The sequence below is a fragment of the Chaetura pelagica genome, unplaced genomic scaffold (genome assembly GCF_000747805.2).
Source record: "Chaetura pelagica isolate M959 unplaced genomic scaffold, ChaPel_1.0 scaffold425, whole genome shotgun sequence".
Classification (NCBI taxonomy): domain Eukaryota; kingdom Metazoa; phylum Chordata; class Aves; order Apodiformes; family Apodidae; genus Chaetura; species Chaetura pelagica.
Window position 1 is genome coordinate 2,898,945 of NW_009953205.1, and position 14,784 is coordinate 2,913,728.

At 39.1% G+C, this 14,784-nt stretch overlaps 1 protein-coding gene across 1 annotated transcript in view; it reads right to left on the reverse strand.

Moving 5' to 3' along the window:
- NKD1 (naked cuticle homolog 1 (Drosophila)) overlaps positions 1-14,784 on the reverse strand; it is a 101,950-nt gene that overhangs the window by 29,298 nt on the left and 57,868 nt on the right. The window contains exon 4 of the mRNA XM_009997448.1: positions 8,965-9,022. Within this exon, the coding sequence (XP_009995750.1) occupies positions 8,965-9,022 (58 nt within the window). The remainder of the gene's footprint in view (positions 1-8,964; positions 9,023-14,784) is intronic.

Consider the following 14,784-nt stretch of genomic DNA (forward strand, 5'->3'; position numbering starts at 1 on the left):
ATGACAGTTGTTGTAGCTAAACTATCCAGCCCAAAGGTTCAGGTATCCATCTAGCTTTACATCTTTCTAGCCATCTATATAAAACAATAGCTCCTAAATTCAACTCCAGAGATGCAACACTTATTTAATCCTATAATGAACTATATCCTCACATGATATACTCTGGAATATGAAATCCCCATGGGCAGGAGAGAAGGGCTTTACAGGAACACGCCTGTGAAATCTAAACAAAACCCTACTGCAGAAACCCAGCAAAGGGTTGCCTGGCTGTGTTGAGGTCAAGTCAAACACTAAAGTACTGGCAACTTTAGGAATATTTGGGAGCTGCAGCAAGTCATACTGCCTGTTAAATGCAGTATTCAAGGTTTCTAAAAATTAATGTAATGTTTCATATAAAAGCAAGGGATTTGAAACAAATTTCTTGTCTTCTGAAATAGCAAGGGCCAAAACTTCTTTCAATTACAAGAGCACAAAACTGGAATAATTCCATGAACACCAGCATCAGAATATTATCTGGCTCCAAATCTTTGCCTGGAAATATGCTCTAGTTTCACATGGGTAAAAAAAAAGAGAGAGAGTCACAAGAGAGTCAGTGAAGAATGGCATTTTGACTCAGTTTTCAAAAACATGTTTAATAAAACCTCCACGATCTGTGGTCAAAGCTACAAGAAAAATAACTGGTAATAATCGTTGCTGGGAAATTAAAAGTAGAAAAGGACCTTTGTTCTTCAAGTAGAATAAATGAAACCACTGGTATTCATCATGTTTCCAGAGGGATTGTTTTCAAACTCCTGACTTGTTCCCATATTTCATTCTTTGTTCTTGGTAGTGGATGACCTGGGGCAAAGTTCAAGCACATTTTTATACTGCTGCACATATATAGTAATGTAGCTTTATCTCTACCATACAAATTAGACCAGCTTCTCTCTCATGGATATGCCCAAGTCCCACCAGTTTGGCAAGGTATATCTGATGGTAGACTGTGCCACTCAGATCAGTCACCACTGCAGAGGCAGGAAAGCAGAACATGCAGATGGATGTGGATGGCTGTGACCCGGCCATCTTGGGTGGTGTTGAGGGTTTGACAGGCACACCCATGCAGTGGGCAGCCAGTGCAGAGCTGTGCACCAGCCTGCATTCCCAGGCACTCAGTGTGAGTGCTGACCCAAGCTAAGGTAGATTAGCAGCTCGCTCAGATATCTCTACACGTGCTACAGTTCCTTTCTCCTCTGAACCACAACGTTGACAGCCCAAAGGAAACACCGATGACCAAGACTGATTTTGTGAGTTCAGATTACTGAGGGCCTTCCAAACCTCATGCACAGAGACAATGATTCTTGGATCAACTGACACCCATTTCTCACCCCTGTCCCAGACCTGCTATATGGCAGCTTCCTTTCAGCTTCACCCAGTGATGTAAGCAGCCAGTTGGGTGCCTGTGGTCTGCTGCCAAAGCTCTGCCATGATGGTTCACTCACCTTCAGGTTATAGAAGGCAAATGCAAGAACCCTCCTGCCTTTGACGAGGTCTCTCTAAGCTATATCCTTTTGCTCTTTAATTCCCCTCCTTCCACAGGCAACCTGATGGTCTGGCTCTTCTGTGCTCCAAGAGAAGCACCTTGAGAGATTTGTAGACATAGGTTTTTCAACAGCTGTACCCGCAGGTGACTTTTTGCCTCCTAACAAACTAGTTCATGTCTACCCCAGAGCTGAGAGTAAATGAATATTCCTGTAGTTAAGGGATTCTTTTTTATAACGACCATAAAGACTCATAAAGAGAATTAGCTTCTCTGTGAAAGAAGGAAAAATTGCCAGTCTTAGATAGAATGAAAGAGTATGGAAAACCCAATATTTTTATAAATATCAAGCATGCATATATTATTATTTTAAAGCTTCCTATGTTTAAGGTGCTCAGTAAGCATCAACTATTTGCTTTTTTGAGGTGCTTGTTCACTTCCCTTTATCTCAGTTTTCTACTGAGTTTTTTTTTATACCTTGCACACAACTAAATTTGTATTAACATTTTGCTTTCTTCAACCACCATCAAGAATAGAGATCACCTCTAAGTTTGGAAGGTTTTCTTGTGTATTGTACTTTGAAACCCTCCCTCTGTCCTGTTGTAAGGGACAGGCAGATGCAGGAAATGCCAGGCTATCTTCTCAGCTTTGCTATTGTGTCCCTGAAACAAACATGCAACTTGCTTGTAACCAGAAATAACTTTTCAGCAATATAAAATGATCTGAATACAGAGATAATGTGAAACTTTTACTTACAGCAGGTATGATTTTTCCAGTCTAATGCAAAGGATTAATAATGGCAGAACAACACTCTCAAACTGCAGACAAAACACATTATCAATCAAAACCTTTTAAGCAGCACCACTAGGAGTTGGTGGGTTGTCAACTAAAGAGAGTGATTCCCTACATGCAGGGAAGAAGTGAGCAGGGGTAGCAGAGAGCATACTCTCCACACAGCAGCAGCTCAGTGTGAGGAGAAAAGCTCACCCTCCAAGGTGAGGTAACAGCCCACTTTTCACTGCCTTTCTGTGCTCCATTTGCCAGCATGGGTGGGAGCTGTTAGACATAGTAAAGGTCCAAATGTAAACACCTGGAAAGCACTAACCCATTACACATAGGCCATGGACAACCATTGGATGGCAACAGCCTTTCATCACTACTGACCTGGCCCCACTTGAAACAGCAGCTCCAGAAGTAAAAGCTTCTGGTCCAAATACCAACCCCCCTCAACTGGAACAGCTAATGTTAAGAAAACTTGTACAATTTTTTTAATTTTTGTTTTAATTTTTTTTTGAAGTGCCTTATGCCATAAGATTTTCCTCCCACTCATGGCAAACAGCCTACCTGCTTCTTATAATTTCCTGGAGCCATGCACAACCACAGGAAAACTTCTGCTAATCCTACCAGTCTCATGTTCTTTGGTGACTTTTATTCTAACTGCCAAACTAAGCAGTTTTCTCTTGGCACTCTCTACTGCTCCTTTTTTTTCCCCTCTCTCATGTTCTTTGGTACTCCTTCCAATTCACAGTAACCAGCTTATCGGCTTCCAGCCTAGGCAGGGACTAGCTGTTTGTCAGATAATGGAGGCTGGTGCCAGTGGGTCACCCTGAAGCTGAAGATATTTTTCAGAGTTGTTTCATGTCATATTGAGTAGCAGGAAAGGGTACAGGAGAAACCTCTTGAGAGTAAAAAAAAAAAAATAAATAGAGCCAGTGAACAAGAGATCACCAGTCTGAGGTGATCACACAGCATATACTCATGCACAGCAAATCTACAGTAAGTGCACAGGATTAGCCACAAATCATTAAAACACAGAATTCCCACACAACATCCCAGAATGCTGACCACAAAAGCACTTTTAAAGGAGAATTAGTAGCACTCTGTTTGCCATGTCACTGATGAACAGGTATTTGGTTTAAGAACTCGACAGAGGAGGGACCTTCATTTTCTGCAAAGCACCAAGCTTACATCAATCATACCAGGCAGATAGTAACAACGATGCTAAAGCAACTTTGACTGTGTACAAGATGCACTCTATGTCTTTCCTATGCATACGCTACAGTTTCATGTATATAATATATATAAGATTATTTAAGCTTTAGAAAATAATCATTATAACTGAAGGCATTACCTAGAAAGGAGCACGTAGTTTGAAATAATAGCCTTTTATTATGCATTCATAGCTCATCATAGCACAATATATTAATTTATTACAGAGGTTATCAATGCATGGTAAAAAGTGTCTCACAGGCAAACAAAAAGTTAGCTAAAATGCTTGCTAAAGTTTTCTTTTGCTGACAAGTTTATGAATGATTTGGACCCAAGTACCATACCTTGCCACCCTTCCTCTGAGTTGAGAGCCCCCAGATATTCTTTCAATTACCAGTTTTAGAGACAACTCCAAGAACTAGAGTCTTCACTGATTTTTTCCTGAACAAGAGACAGAGGAGGAATAATCTTGCACTGCATGACAGGAACCTGGCTGCAGGGTGCTGTGGGGGAGGCACACTCCATCCCATGCTCTCCCCTGCTGCCCCAGCAAGGGGAAGCACGGGCACCTCAGCAGCATTTCATGGAATCTGGTGTGCTCTGTAACACACAGTGGGGAAAGCATATCCAGCTCTGTGGGGTTCCTGGAAGGTTGGCAGTGTTGGGCGCAAGATCGGCAGCCTTAAAACACTAGTTCATTCTTTACTATTGTTTCTGTGTTTGCTTACCAGTTCTTACTGAAGTAAAAAATAACAACACCGTTCCTTGTGATGGAACTCTGTTAACCACATGTCAGCTCCCACTTGACCAGATTCCCTGGGTGCTGGGTACAAGAAGAAGAGATGAAGGACTGACTGGACATACTAGTAACATCTTGAAAAATATAGAATATTAATAATAAAGCATGCCTTACTTGCAGGTTCAGGAATTCCATAATGTCTTGTGAACATGCGCAAAGTGCTACAAGTAGTTCTTTTACAGATATGAGAGATTTTTATTTTTTTTTTCCCAGCAACAATAAGTGCTTTGAACTCTGCTGGGGTGTTCTCATTTACAGACAAGAAAGTGACCTAAATAATTTTGTCCTTTCCGGTACATAGAAGGAACATCTTACATCTAGGGATTTGAATACATCCAGTCCGGGAAACATTATAAAAAAATGGGTTGATTCAGGTCAAGCTCTGTCACTGCTTTCAGCAGCAGTTCGGATACTGTGTTCAGATAATACTCCAGCAAGACCTGGATCTTCTCCAGTCTTCTTTTGAGAGAGTAATAACCAAGACATCACCCTCAGCTGACAAATGCAACAGGGAACAGATTGCTATCAGCATAAGAGGAAGGTTAGCTCTGACAGATACAGGACTAGACTCATCTCACAGAGATGCAAGATTTCTGGTTAGTAGAAACATTTAAGTCATACTTCTCAGGAGAAAAGTGACATGAGAGATCACGTTATCATGTAACTAACTGGGTGATAGGCTAGGTCTCCAAAGCTTAAGGACTTCACCTTAAACTCCAAAAGGCAGCTGGAGTAGACTGATAGCTATATCCCACTGGGCTCCAAAGAGCTTGTATTGAGACAAATGGGAAATTGCCTCTTTCCCGCAATCAGTCTGTGTCAGAGGGAGATTTTCCAGCTTCTGGTTCAGATGTCACAAGCAGGGAGCAAACAGATAGCTCTGAAAAGTTTCTATGTGTTAAAGTGATAAGATGAAGGAACCCCAGTTCTCTTCATAAAGATATGGAGTAGTCAGGATAAGAAAGCTCTCCCAGTCTTCAGGCTTTAGCTGTGAAAATTTCTCAAAAGGTCCAGGGAAAGGAGGTGAAAGGTCTGGAAAACAAGAGCAGGACTGCTGAATGATTAATTTAAAAGCTTACTTATGCCTTGAGGAGTAGGGGGAGAACCTGGTGTCATTAATGGACACACTAACAGCAGCTGTCTTTCTGACCCACCAACATGTCTCCATGATGGACGAATGACTTGGTGTTTGATGCTACATTCAAATCCTGCCTACCATGTCAGCTCCCAACTGAAATGAAAAATATCTCCCAATGTTTGTGCTAGTTTTTGCAACTTGTTTCAGAGCCACCTCCAGTCATTCGGTTCTGGCAACCTACTGTTCTGTCTAGGGACGAGGAAGAGAAAAATGCAAGCTCTTTCATCCTGAAGAGTGATGAAGCACATGTTTTCTGCGCAGAAGCTTCTGGACAAGAAAGCTCAAGCATGAGAAGTTCTAACACAGCTACAGCAGAATGCACAACTACTCTAAGTTTGGCAATGGGAAGTCTTGGAAATGCTGTGGGAAAGCACTTCTAAACTTGGAATGAAAGCTGCAAATAGACCCACTACAGAACCTATATCCAGCATGCCCAAATGTTATTAAGGATAAAGAAAGGAAAACAGAGTACAAGTAATGTAAGAAGGGACTGAGGTTTCCATTGGTGTCTTGTCTAAGGAAATCACTGACCACATTAGAGAAAATAAAAAAAATTCAATTTAATGACTTGCCCAGCAGTAAAATCAAAGGCAGGTGCTGGATATAACAGGCAATATTGGTCAAACTGTTTCTTTCTGCACAGCACTCAGTAAACAGAGTCACCACTATTGAGTTCTAACCTCTTGTCATGCAGCAACATTGAGTCAACAATCCGCTCTCATGGCTTAATGCTTTTGATGTTTACTTTGTTCTTTCTATAGTTCAAAAGAAAGCACTAATGCACCAGCCCTCTTACCAAATACAATCTTAATCCCAGAATCCCGAGCCTTTTGCTGTTGGCCAGTTAAGTCTGTTAAGACGAAAGGATTTGATCAAGCTTTACATAACAACACAGAAGTTAAATCCAGCAAAGAGAGTTCTTTTTATCTGTACTGCTCAGACAGCTAAGGGGGGGAAGAGGGAGAGGGGGAAAAAAAAGGTAATGAACTTGGCAATGTAAAACAAAATAAGGAATTCAACTATTTATCTTATTGCCACTTAGTATTTTCAGTGAGTCTTCTAAAGAACTCAGATTTATTCTCCAATAAAGTCTCCAAGCGTGAAGGCCTTTCCACTAACCCAGAAAAACTGTGGTACCTGCTGTGCTTTTTTAAAAATCTGAGAAATGTTTCTTTTTCATTTTTTTCCATCCCTAGTGTGTATTTATGAAGACAGGGTATAGTTCATCAATTAGACACTTGCTTGGTACTTGGTACAGCTGGATTCAGGTCTTTTGTTTGCCATTCATGTCTTTGGTGAGCTTAGCCCAATCAACCATGTTTCAGCGAGTTACAACTATGTCTCTGAGACTAGCTATCAGTGATATTGATATTATCTTATGACACATGACTGTATAATCATGCAACATTTGTGTTACACAGTACATACACAAAGATTGTGAAGTAGCAAAATAAAGGCAGATCAACTATTTTAGATGGAAAGATTAATTTACTTTCTAGAATATTCATTATTTTCACATAAAACATTTCTATGCAGAAAAGAGCTATGACAATGGTTATCTTGTACCTAAGCCACACAGAACTCAAGCCATGCCTTAACAAAGGTCTCAAATAATGTTTCAGCTTTGCTTTATGCTATCATCACAGTTTTATGTTAGTACTATCACAACAATCCAAAAAATATATGCCAGTAAAAATTATGAAGTTATACAAAAAGAGTGAAAGCATCTTGTCTTAACACAATGCTTCAAGTACCATTTCTAATTATAAGAAGAATTTCAGTATCTCATTCAAGAGGGAAGTGGCTAGCACTCTTCCTAGTATGGAAAGCATAGCCTGGAGATCTGAAAGCAGAAGGGATGAAGAACAAGCCTTGGCAATCTGCACACGTTGCCTGAGCACTGGGTGAGTATAGCTACCTGCCTCCCAACTGGAAAGATGCCACAGGTCTTCCCCAGTGGCAGCACAAATAGAAAGGACTACCTGCTGCTATCTAAATCTTGTCTTCACTACTCAGCTACTTCATAAGAAATGAGACGCATCAGAAGTAACAACGTAAAACTGCTGACTGGAATTACAGTTGGCTAAAAGGTTTTACACTCTAATAAAAACAATCCTGCTGCTGTCTAGTTTGGAAATATATAATGGATATTGTGTTTGCTATGCAAGACAATTCTACACAACAAAGTAAGAAATAATTAGATGCAAGGAAAGGTAGAACAGGACACAGAAAAATGAAATTATTAATCTCGCTGACATTTAATATCCTGTGTTAAGTAGTTTCTCCTATAATTCTGAAAATTAAAAAGCTGTCTTCTAGTAGAGTTATGTCCTACTAGGAGCAGAAAGAAAAACACTGATGAAGTTAAATACTGAAACACTTAACAAACACTGACTCCATCCTGGCGAGATTATCTTGCTTTGTGTTTATCTGTAGCCTACAAGCACCAGCTGAAATGGAGCTCCTATGTTACAGGCATATACAAGGGAACACCCTTAGTAAACTACATACATGATATCCACACATACATGGGATTTAACACATCATGTTAACACATTTCACATCTAAGGAACTGGAATACAGAAACTCTTAATATAAAGAATCTTTCAAGTTCTGTTTAGACAGAAGTCTCTACCATCAGAGACAAATGACTGAATTATAAAAGGACAGAAATTTCCAAGTGAAGCTTTACATGGTTTGTTGCTCTAAATAAACTGGACATATTGTTTCCACTAGTCTTTAACACAAACCCAGCACACAGCCCATGAAACCTTGATGGGGCTCTGAGAAATCAGTCCTAGTTGGAGATGTCCCTGTTTATTGTAGAGGGGTTGGACTAGATGACTTCTAGACGTCCCTTCCAACCCAATACATTGTGTGATTCTATGAACTGTAGTTCAAAGTGCTTCAGATGTGTCCTCTGGCACACAGAATACAGTGTCCATACTCAAGGTTCCCAAAGGCCCTTCCCACCACAACAATGACTGCATCTCCATTTAAAAGAGAGGCCTGATCACAAAAGAAGAGATGAGATGAGCCTTGAAAAGAAGTAGTTATCCAAGACAATAATGATTTAATTAATATTCAAGAGAAATGTATTGAGTAAGTGTTTCTGGCCTGTGTTAGAAATAAATGCAGAGTTTCTCAGTCTGTTTTATGTAACACAGAAAAGTGTGCAGCATCTCACAAAACCCAGTGCAAACACTTTCAGTAATTGCATTTACCACCTCTACTGGGGACAGTGATATTTACTACTGCTATCAATGCCAAGAGAAATACCTGGAAAAAAACGGTGACACCTTGAATTTAAAACACCTGGTCTTTTATATGACTGGATGTCTTTTTTCTATACTAGGAGGACAGTGATAGAAGATGCAGAAACAGTACCCTATTCCCATCTTGACCGATTTTCCAGGAAAATGACCCATCAGTATACCAAGAACTGCATTCTCACACTGACCTCTTGACTGACTTACTCCAATATCCCTTAATATTAACCAAGAAATTTTGTTCTTTAAATACCTTCTAGATGAAAGTGTTCATCACCAATACTGTCTCTGTAGCCTTCCCCAGATAAATCCTGTTAAAAAACAAACAAACAACAACAACAAAAATTAATGACAAATATACTCTATACAAAGTGTTGTTAAGAATATGGATTCATTATCACCAGGATTAATTTAAAACACTAAGAAAAGCACAGGAGTTGCTTTCCAGGAAATAAGTCAATCCCTTTATTAATGATAGTCAATGAATTTGGTGCTAATTTACAATGCTCTGGACCTACTTTAGGACAAAAATGTAACAGAAATTAATAGATTGTACAGGGGAAAGAAAAAAAAAGTGTTCATATTCAAATCCTTTTACAAAGTAGATTTATATTTAGCATTTCAACATTCTGTCAATCAAGCAAGATTTAAAAAAATTCAAATGGAAATGATAAAGGACAAATAAGGCTTTCACTACTCACAGAGGAATATTATCGCTTAGTTCTACCAACAAACAGAAAACTTCCAGATGCCAGAGGGTCACCCAAGAAAAGCTGACACCAGACTTTGAAGAGCTGACTGATCCTTCAGTCCCAAAATTAATGAAATTTTGTCAGACCCAGTACATTTAGAGCAATACAGAAGCAAATGCCATAGATAGACAGATGATCTTATCTCAGAACCCAAAAAAAACACATTTCCCTAATGCTGCTGAAGTAAGATTTAGAGCTCAACCCACTTACAAAGACCCTGAAGAGTATTCTTACTCTCTGATTATCAGACCCTTCCAGCTCCCTCCCCCACTTCAGCTAAACCATAAGCAAAGATACATATCCTTATGTTTAGCCTTCCCCCATTCATTCCAAATGCTCTACCATCACCATAATGCCACTGACCTTACATTATAGTCTGACCCCCTAGATTCTCTGCAAACACTCTCAGCCATTGATTAATAATTTTGATGATAAAGAAGGATATGGCCCTAAAAAGCTGGTGTGCTGCACTCCTGGTCATTTTAAATTCACCCACAAAAACACACCACTGAGCCAGCTTCTCAGCGTCAGCCAGTGAATTGGAAGTTGACAGTACAGAACTTTATATACAACATAAGAATAAAAGAATAATCCATGAAAAATAATGTCTGGTTGTATTAATTAGCTTTATAGTTAAGTAATTTTATCACAATAAAAGGTGACAGAGGTTCATTTCTGCCTTCCACATGCCCAAATGCTATTCTTTGAGATTAGTTATCAGAAAATAAGACACAAAAGTGTATCTTACAAATTCTTCAGTACCAATTTCTGCAACAGCATTTTAAAAAACAGATTTCACAAACACTACTGGATAGGTAGCCCAGAGAGCCTGAAAATATTAATCTGTTCATGAGCCGATATCCTGAAACAAAGTTAGGACTCATAGGCCGAACGGCTGTGAGAAATGCCGGCAACCTGGCCTGTAATGCTGGGGTTCTGCACAGCACAATTGTGTTATAAAAGCTGTCATTCTGGATTTTGCTTCCCAAGAAGGAAATTACAAAAACTATTTTCTTTCCTCGAGTTTTTGTTCCAGTAAAAAATAACTTTTTTTTTTGAGTATGTGCTAATTAATATAAATCATTGCCTTAAGAATTATGGATGAAATGGGCAATGTATTAAATGAAGCCATTAAATGTTGCCATAACTTATGATATTCCTGCAAGAATATGGTCTTAACAGGGACTTACAAAAAAAGTTAGTACATTTTTTTGGACCAGATTCCTTCATGTCACCATTTCCCATGAAGTTCCGAGAGCACACCTCTGACTGCTCTCATAGATGGTGAGATAGACAGAAGTGACTACACAGGCATATATGGCACCTCTGTTCTCTCCCACATTGTTAAATATTTAATAAATGTTTTGTTTATTGTGTTTATGTTTTTTGTTTTGTTTTTGTGTTTTTTACTAAGTTCAGAATGCCTGCTCCCATGTAAGAAAAATATTTTCTCTTAATCTGATCAGCAAATACACAATGAGTTGGTATGATCTCACTCGTGACACACGTCTGAGGAGAACACTACTGAGCTGGTAGCTTTCATCTCTTAAAATTTTAGCAAAGTAAGCAGTGCATCCCTGTTAAAATGATGTAATTAATCTAATCCTTTACAAAACCCCAAAGTCATTAGTTTTTATGGTTTTCAAAAGATACCACTTTAAAATGAGCATACATTTGTTGACATAATATGCATCATCAAGTAACTTTACGGAAATGAGTGAAAGACAGAAGTGTAAAACAGCAAAGTAAAACACTGCTATTCACTAAGCCAGCTTTCTTATGGTCTCACTTTCAATCATTACATGGATCTTACGTAAAGCTGTTTTATACTCCAGTCCAGTTTCACTCCTTCTCTAGCTCCTAGTTATTTAAGTTATAGTAGCTTAATGCAAGCAAATTTCCATGTTTCTGCCTTAATCCAAATATTACAAATTACCAAATTCTAGAAAAGTTTCTTTTATTATGTTGAACCATAATGTAACAGTTAACTGCCATATAAATTGACAAAGCATCTTGAAACTGATGAGTATCATTTGAACATTTTAGTGATGCATTTAAGCAGTGCTCATCTGTGTAAGATTACAACATGCTTTATCCTGATAGATGTGTATCAGCAAAAGGTGCAGGGAAAAAAATGAAGGGAAAAAATTCATCTTATAATTAATTCTTCTGTCAAAAAAAATTGCAAGAGAGTTAACCTGAATCTTTTTAGCACCACTGAGACAGATGTCACAACCTAGATAAATACTGAAATGCACCTGCCTGAGAAAAAGATTCTAGACAGTGCATCTAAAGTCACACTGAACAGAAAAGTACAAAACTGAGCGAGCATTTGAGAAAACAATTCTGACTACAGCTCATACTGCATAGTGGAGTATTATCCCAGTAACCTGTACAAATTGCCTCAGTGTGGATCAAACAGTGCACCTACTCCCACTACCCAAATTCAGAAAACGTTTAGAGCAAAATAAAAGGGTAAATGTGTAAGACACAACTTGCAGCTCAAGAAACTCTGGTGGGAAGTGAATGCTACAGCCAGGTTGGAATATTTGACACTGGGGAGCACTGTGTTCGAGCACAAAGGAAACAGGGGCCAGAGGGGCTGAAAACCCCAGGAGTGGCTCCGTCGTGGGGCCTCCCTGTGCCCCACACAGCTGCAGGAGCCCAACCCGTGGCAGGAGCGGGGCCTGAGAGCACAAAACCAACAACATTTAGGTCATAGGTAGTTGTATATCACTGTCCTGACACCATGTTTTAAATCACAACACTGCATTTTCAAACTGGGACACTGAGTCATGAAACAACCAAAACCAGATGTACCATGTGAAATACTACATAAATGAGGTCAGCAAGCACTTCAAAGAATAAAGAAAAGAAACATTTACACAGTAGAATTATTCCAGCATGCTGTTTTCTATAGGTTGCTAAATAGGAACCCATCTTGAGTAAGTGTCTCTACCTCACTAGGAGTTTCCAGATTAAGTAAATTGGCCTCTGTTAGCTACCAACACAAATCACAGAGAATGACCAAGATTCAGGCTGAAACATCTGCTTCACAACTCCCAACAGCCAGCTGCCGGGCCTGGGTAGAAAGGACCTGTGTCCCATATATCTCACTCTGATAGGTACTGCTTTACTCAGCTCAGATTTAAGAGGGTGTGGGTGTTAGGAAGAGTTAATTAGTGCAGCTCCCTCAGAAATGCTGCTGAGTATATACACACATGAGGAAGAAAAACAATCTTTAAAAGCTCCCACACCCCAGGGTTTCTATTCAGCTAGTTACAAGCCAGGCAGTCATCACTTGCTTCCCACTTTTGCCATACAGTCAGAATCCAATGAATTCTTACTCACTGGGAATTTATTTATTTTAACCTCAACCTCAGTCCTAACCACCCTATGCAGTTTTCTTACTGATACAAGTCTCTGGAAACTAAATGCCAGTCACTCACTCTGGGGCTTTCAGCTATTGACTCCCTTTTCATCAGCTATCTAAAAATGCCACCATCCAAATCCTCGCACACCGTTCTGCCTATATCATTTTATTCCTTTGATATGCCTGCTGGCTCCCTTTCTTCTTCTACATCAAGGTTAAGCTCCTAGTCTTCACCTTCCAGGCTCTGCACAATTGTACTTGGATTCACATTTCCCAAGTTCTACCTCCTAGCCCCTATGCCAACATTCCTTTAACCTTGGCCATCAGTATGACTCTTCCTACCTCTCCTGGCTCTGCCTTTCCATGCTGCTCTCCACAACCCCAGGCAGCCAGCACGAAGGAGCCAAAGCTACAGAATGCAAACACAGCGTGTATTTTAGCAAGCCACATTTAGACTAACCTGGCATTAAAACACTTTTACTTTTGGTGTAAGTAGAGACAGCTACATCCATGGATGTATTATGTATGAGAGACATCAAAGGATAACCTTTGATTTAGGCAGGTTATCACAATAACAAACACATTTGTAAAGTTCAGATCCCCCTACTCCATGTATTACATCACAGTCAATATTGTGTTAATTAACATTTTTTCTAAAAGGTGTTGCTCTACTCAAGTAGAAACAAGTTGCTTTGCCTCTCCTTCGTCAGACATCTCATTACAATTCTTTGATTTAGCCTTAAAATATAAATTTTTCAAAGTTTTTGTCAGAAAATATGCACACCCTTCCTGTTTCAGTGAAGTTCTCATCATGGTTATCATATCCATTACCTTCCCCAAGTAAAACACATGGAAAGTGACAAACTGTTAATCAAGAAAATGTTCCTCCCTATTTTTAACCATCTGATTGAAACATGTTTTTTTCTCTCTCTTTGTTCTCATACTGATGCAATAAAGTTCCAGTACTTTTGGCAAGAGCAAAGTTGAAGAAGCGCATTTCACAACAGGCCTGAAAGGGATAAGATATGTGGTCAATCTTGCAGAGTAGATTCTACAATGGTTTTAAAGCAGCTGGCAACAAGAATGCTGTGTCACCTATGCAAAAACTTCCATACTTGATTTGGACAAAAAACAATTCCAGACAAAGAGAAGTTCAAGAGAGCACGGATGTCCTTTGGTCTTTCACCCAAACTGAGGGCTCTGTGAACTACTAAGTGGCTATTCTGAATGCTTCCATCTTCTTGCAGGGAACAAGTTTCCAAAAGTAGTCCAATTTTCATATAGCAAGTTCTTAGCAGATTTTGAAAACTGTGTCTCTTTAAGATGTTTCTGGAAACCCATCCAAACCCCAAAGTAGTCACTACTATTGTTTTACTTTATTTTTAGTCTTGTCCAGTCTTGATAAGAAAGAAGTAGAAGACTTTTTAGGGGGGAAAAAAAACAATTATGGAAGGAACCTAGTTCCTTTTGGGTATCTGAAATTTCCCATGGACTAGAAACACAGTCATGTGTAACTTTGATCACCTCTAGCCTAAGTCCTCGCTACTATGCAACCTAGTCTCACCTGAAAAAATGGTATAATTTATTTTAGGATAATGCAATTGAAAGTAGATATTTAGGTATCTGAGGTGATCATAATTCTTCACAAATACAGCTTCACAGTCAGGCTTAAAACTCAAAACACTACAGAGCAATACACATTTATGTCTTGGTTCAAGCCTAATATTGTTTTTCCTACAGCACATTTTACCTTTCCTTCTGCAATGATGAAGTTTTCCTTTTTCTTTTTGAGTTTGCCATTCCAGACAATTTATTAATACAATTTATTAAAACTCACCAGGATTCAACTTTCTGTAAAGAACGTGTAAAGCAGCATACACTTGGAGAATAAGTCAAGGTGACTTCAACATTTAGACCACCACTAAAATACAATTTGCAACTGCAATAA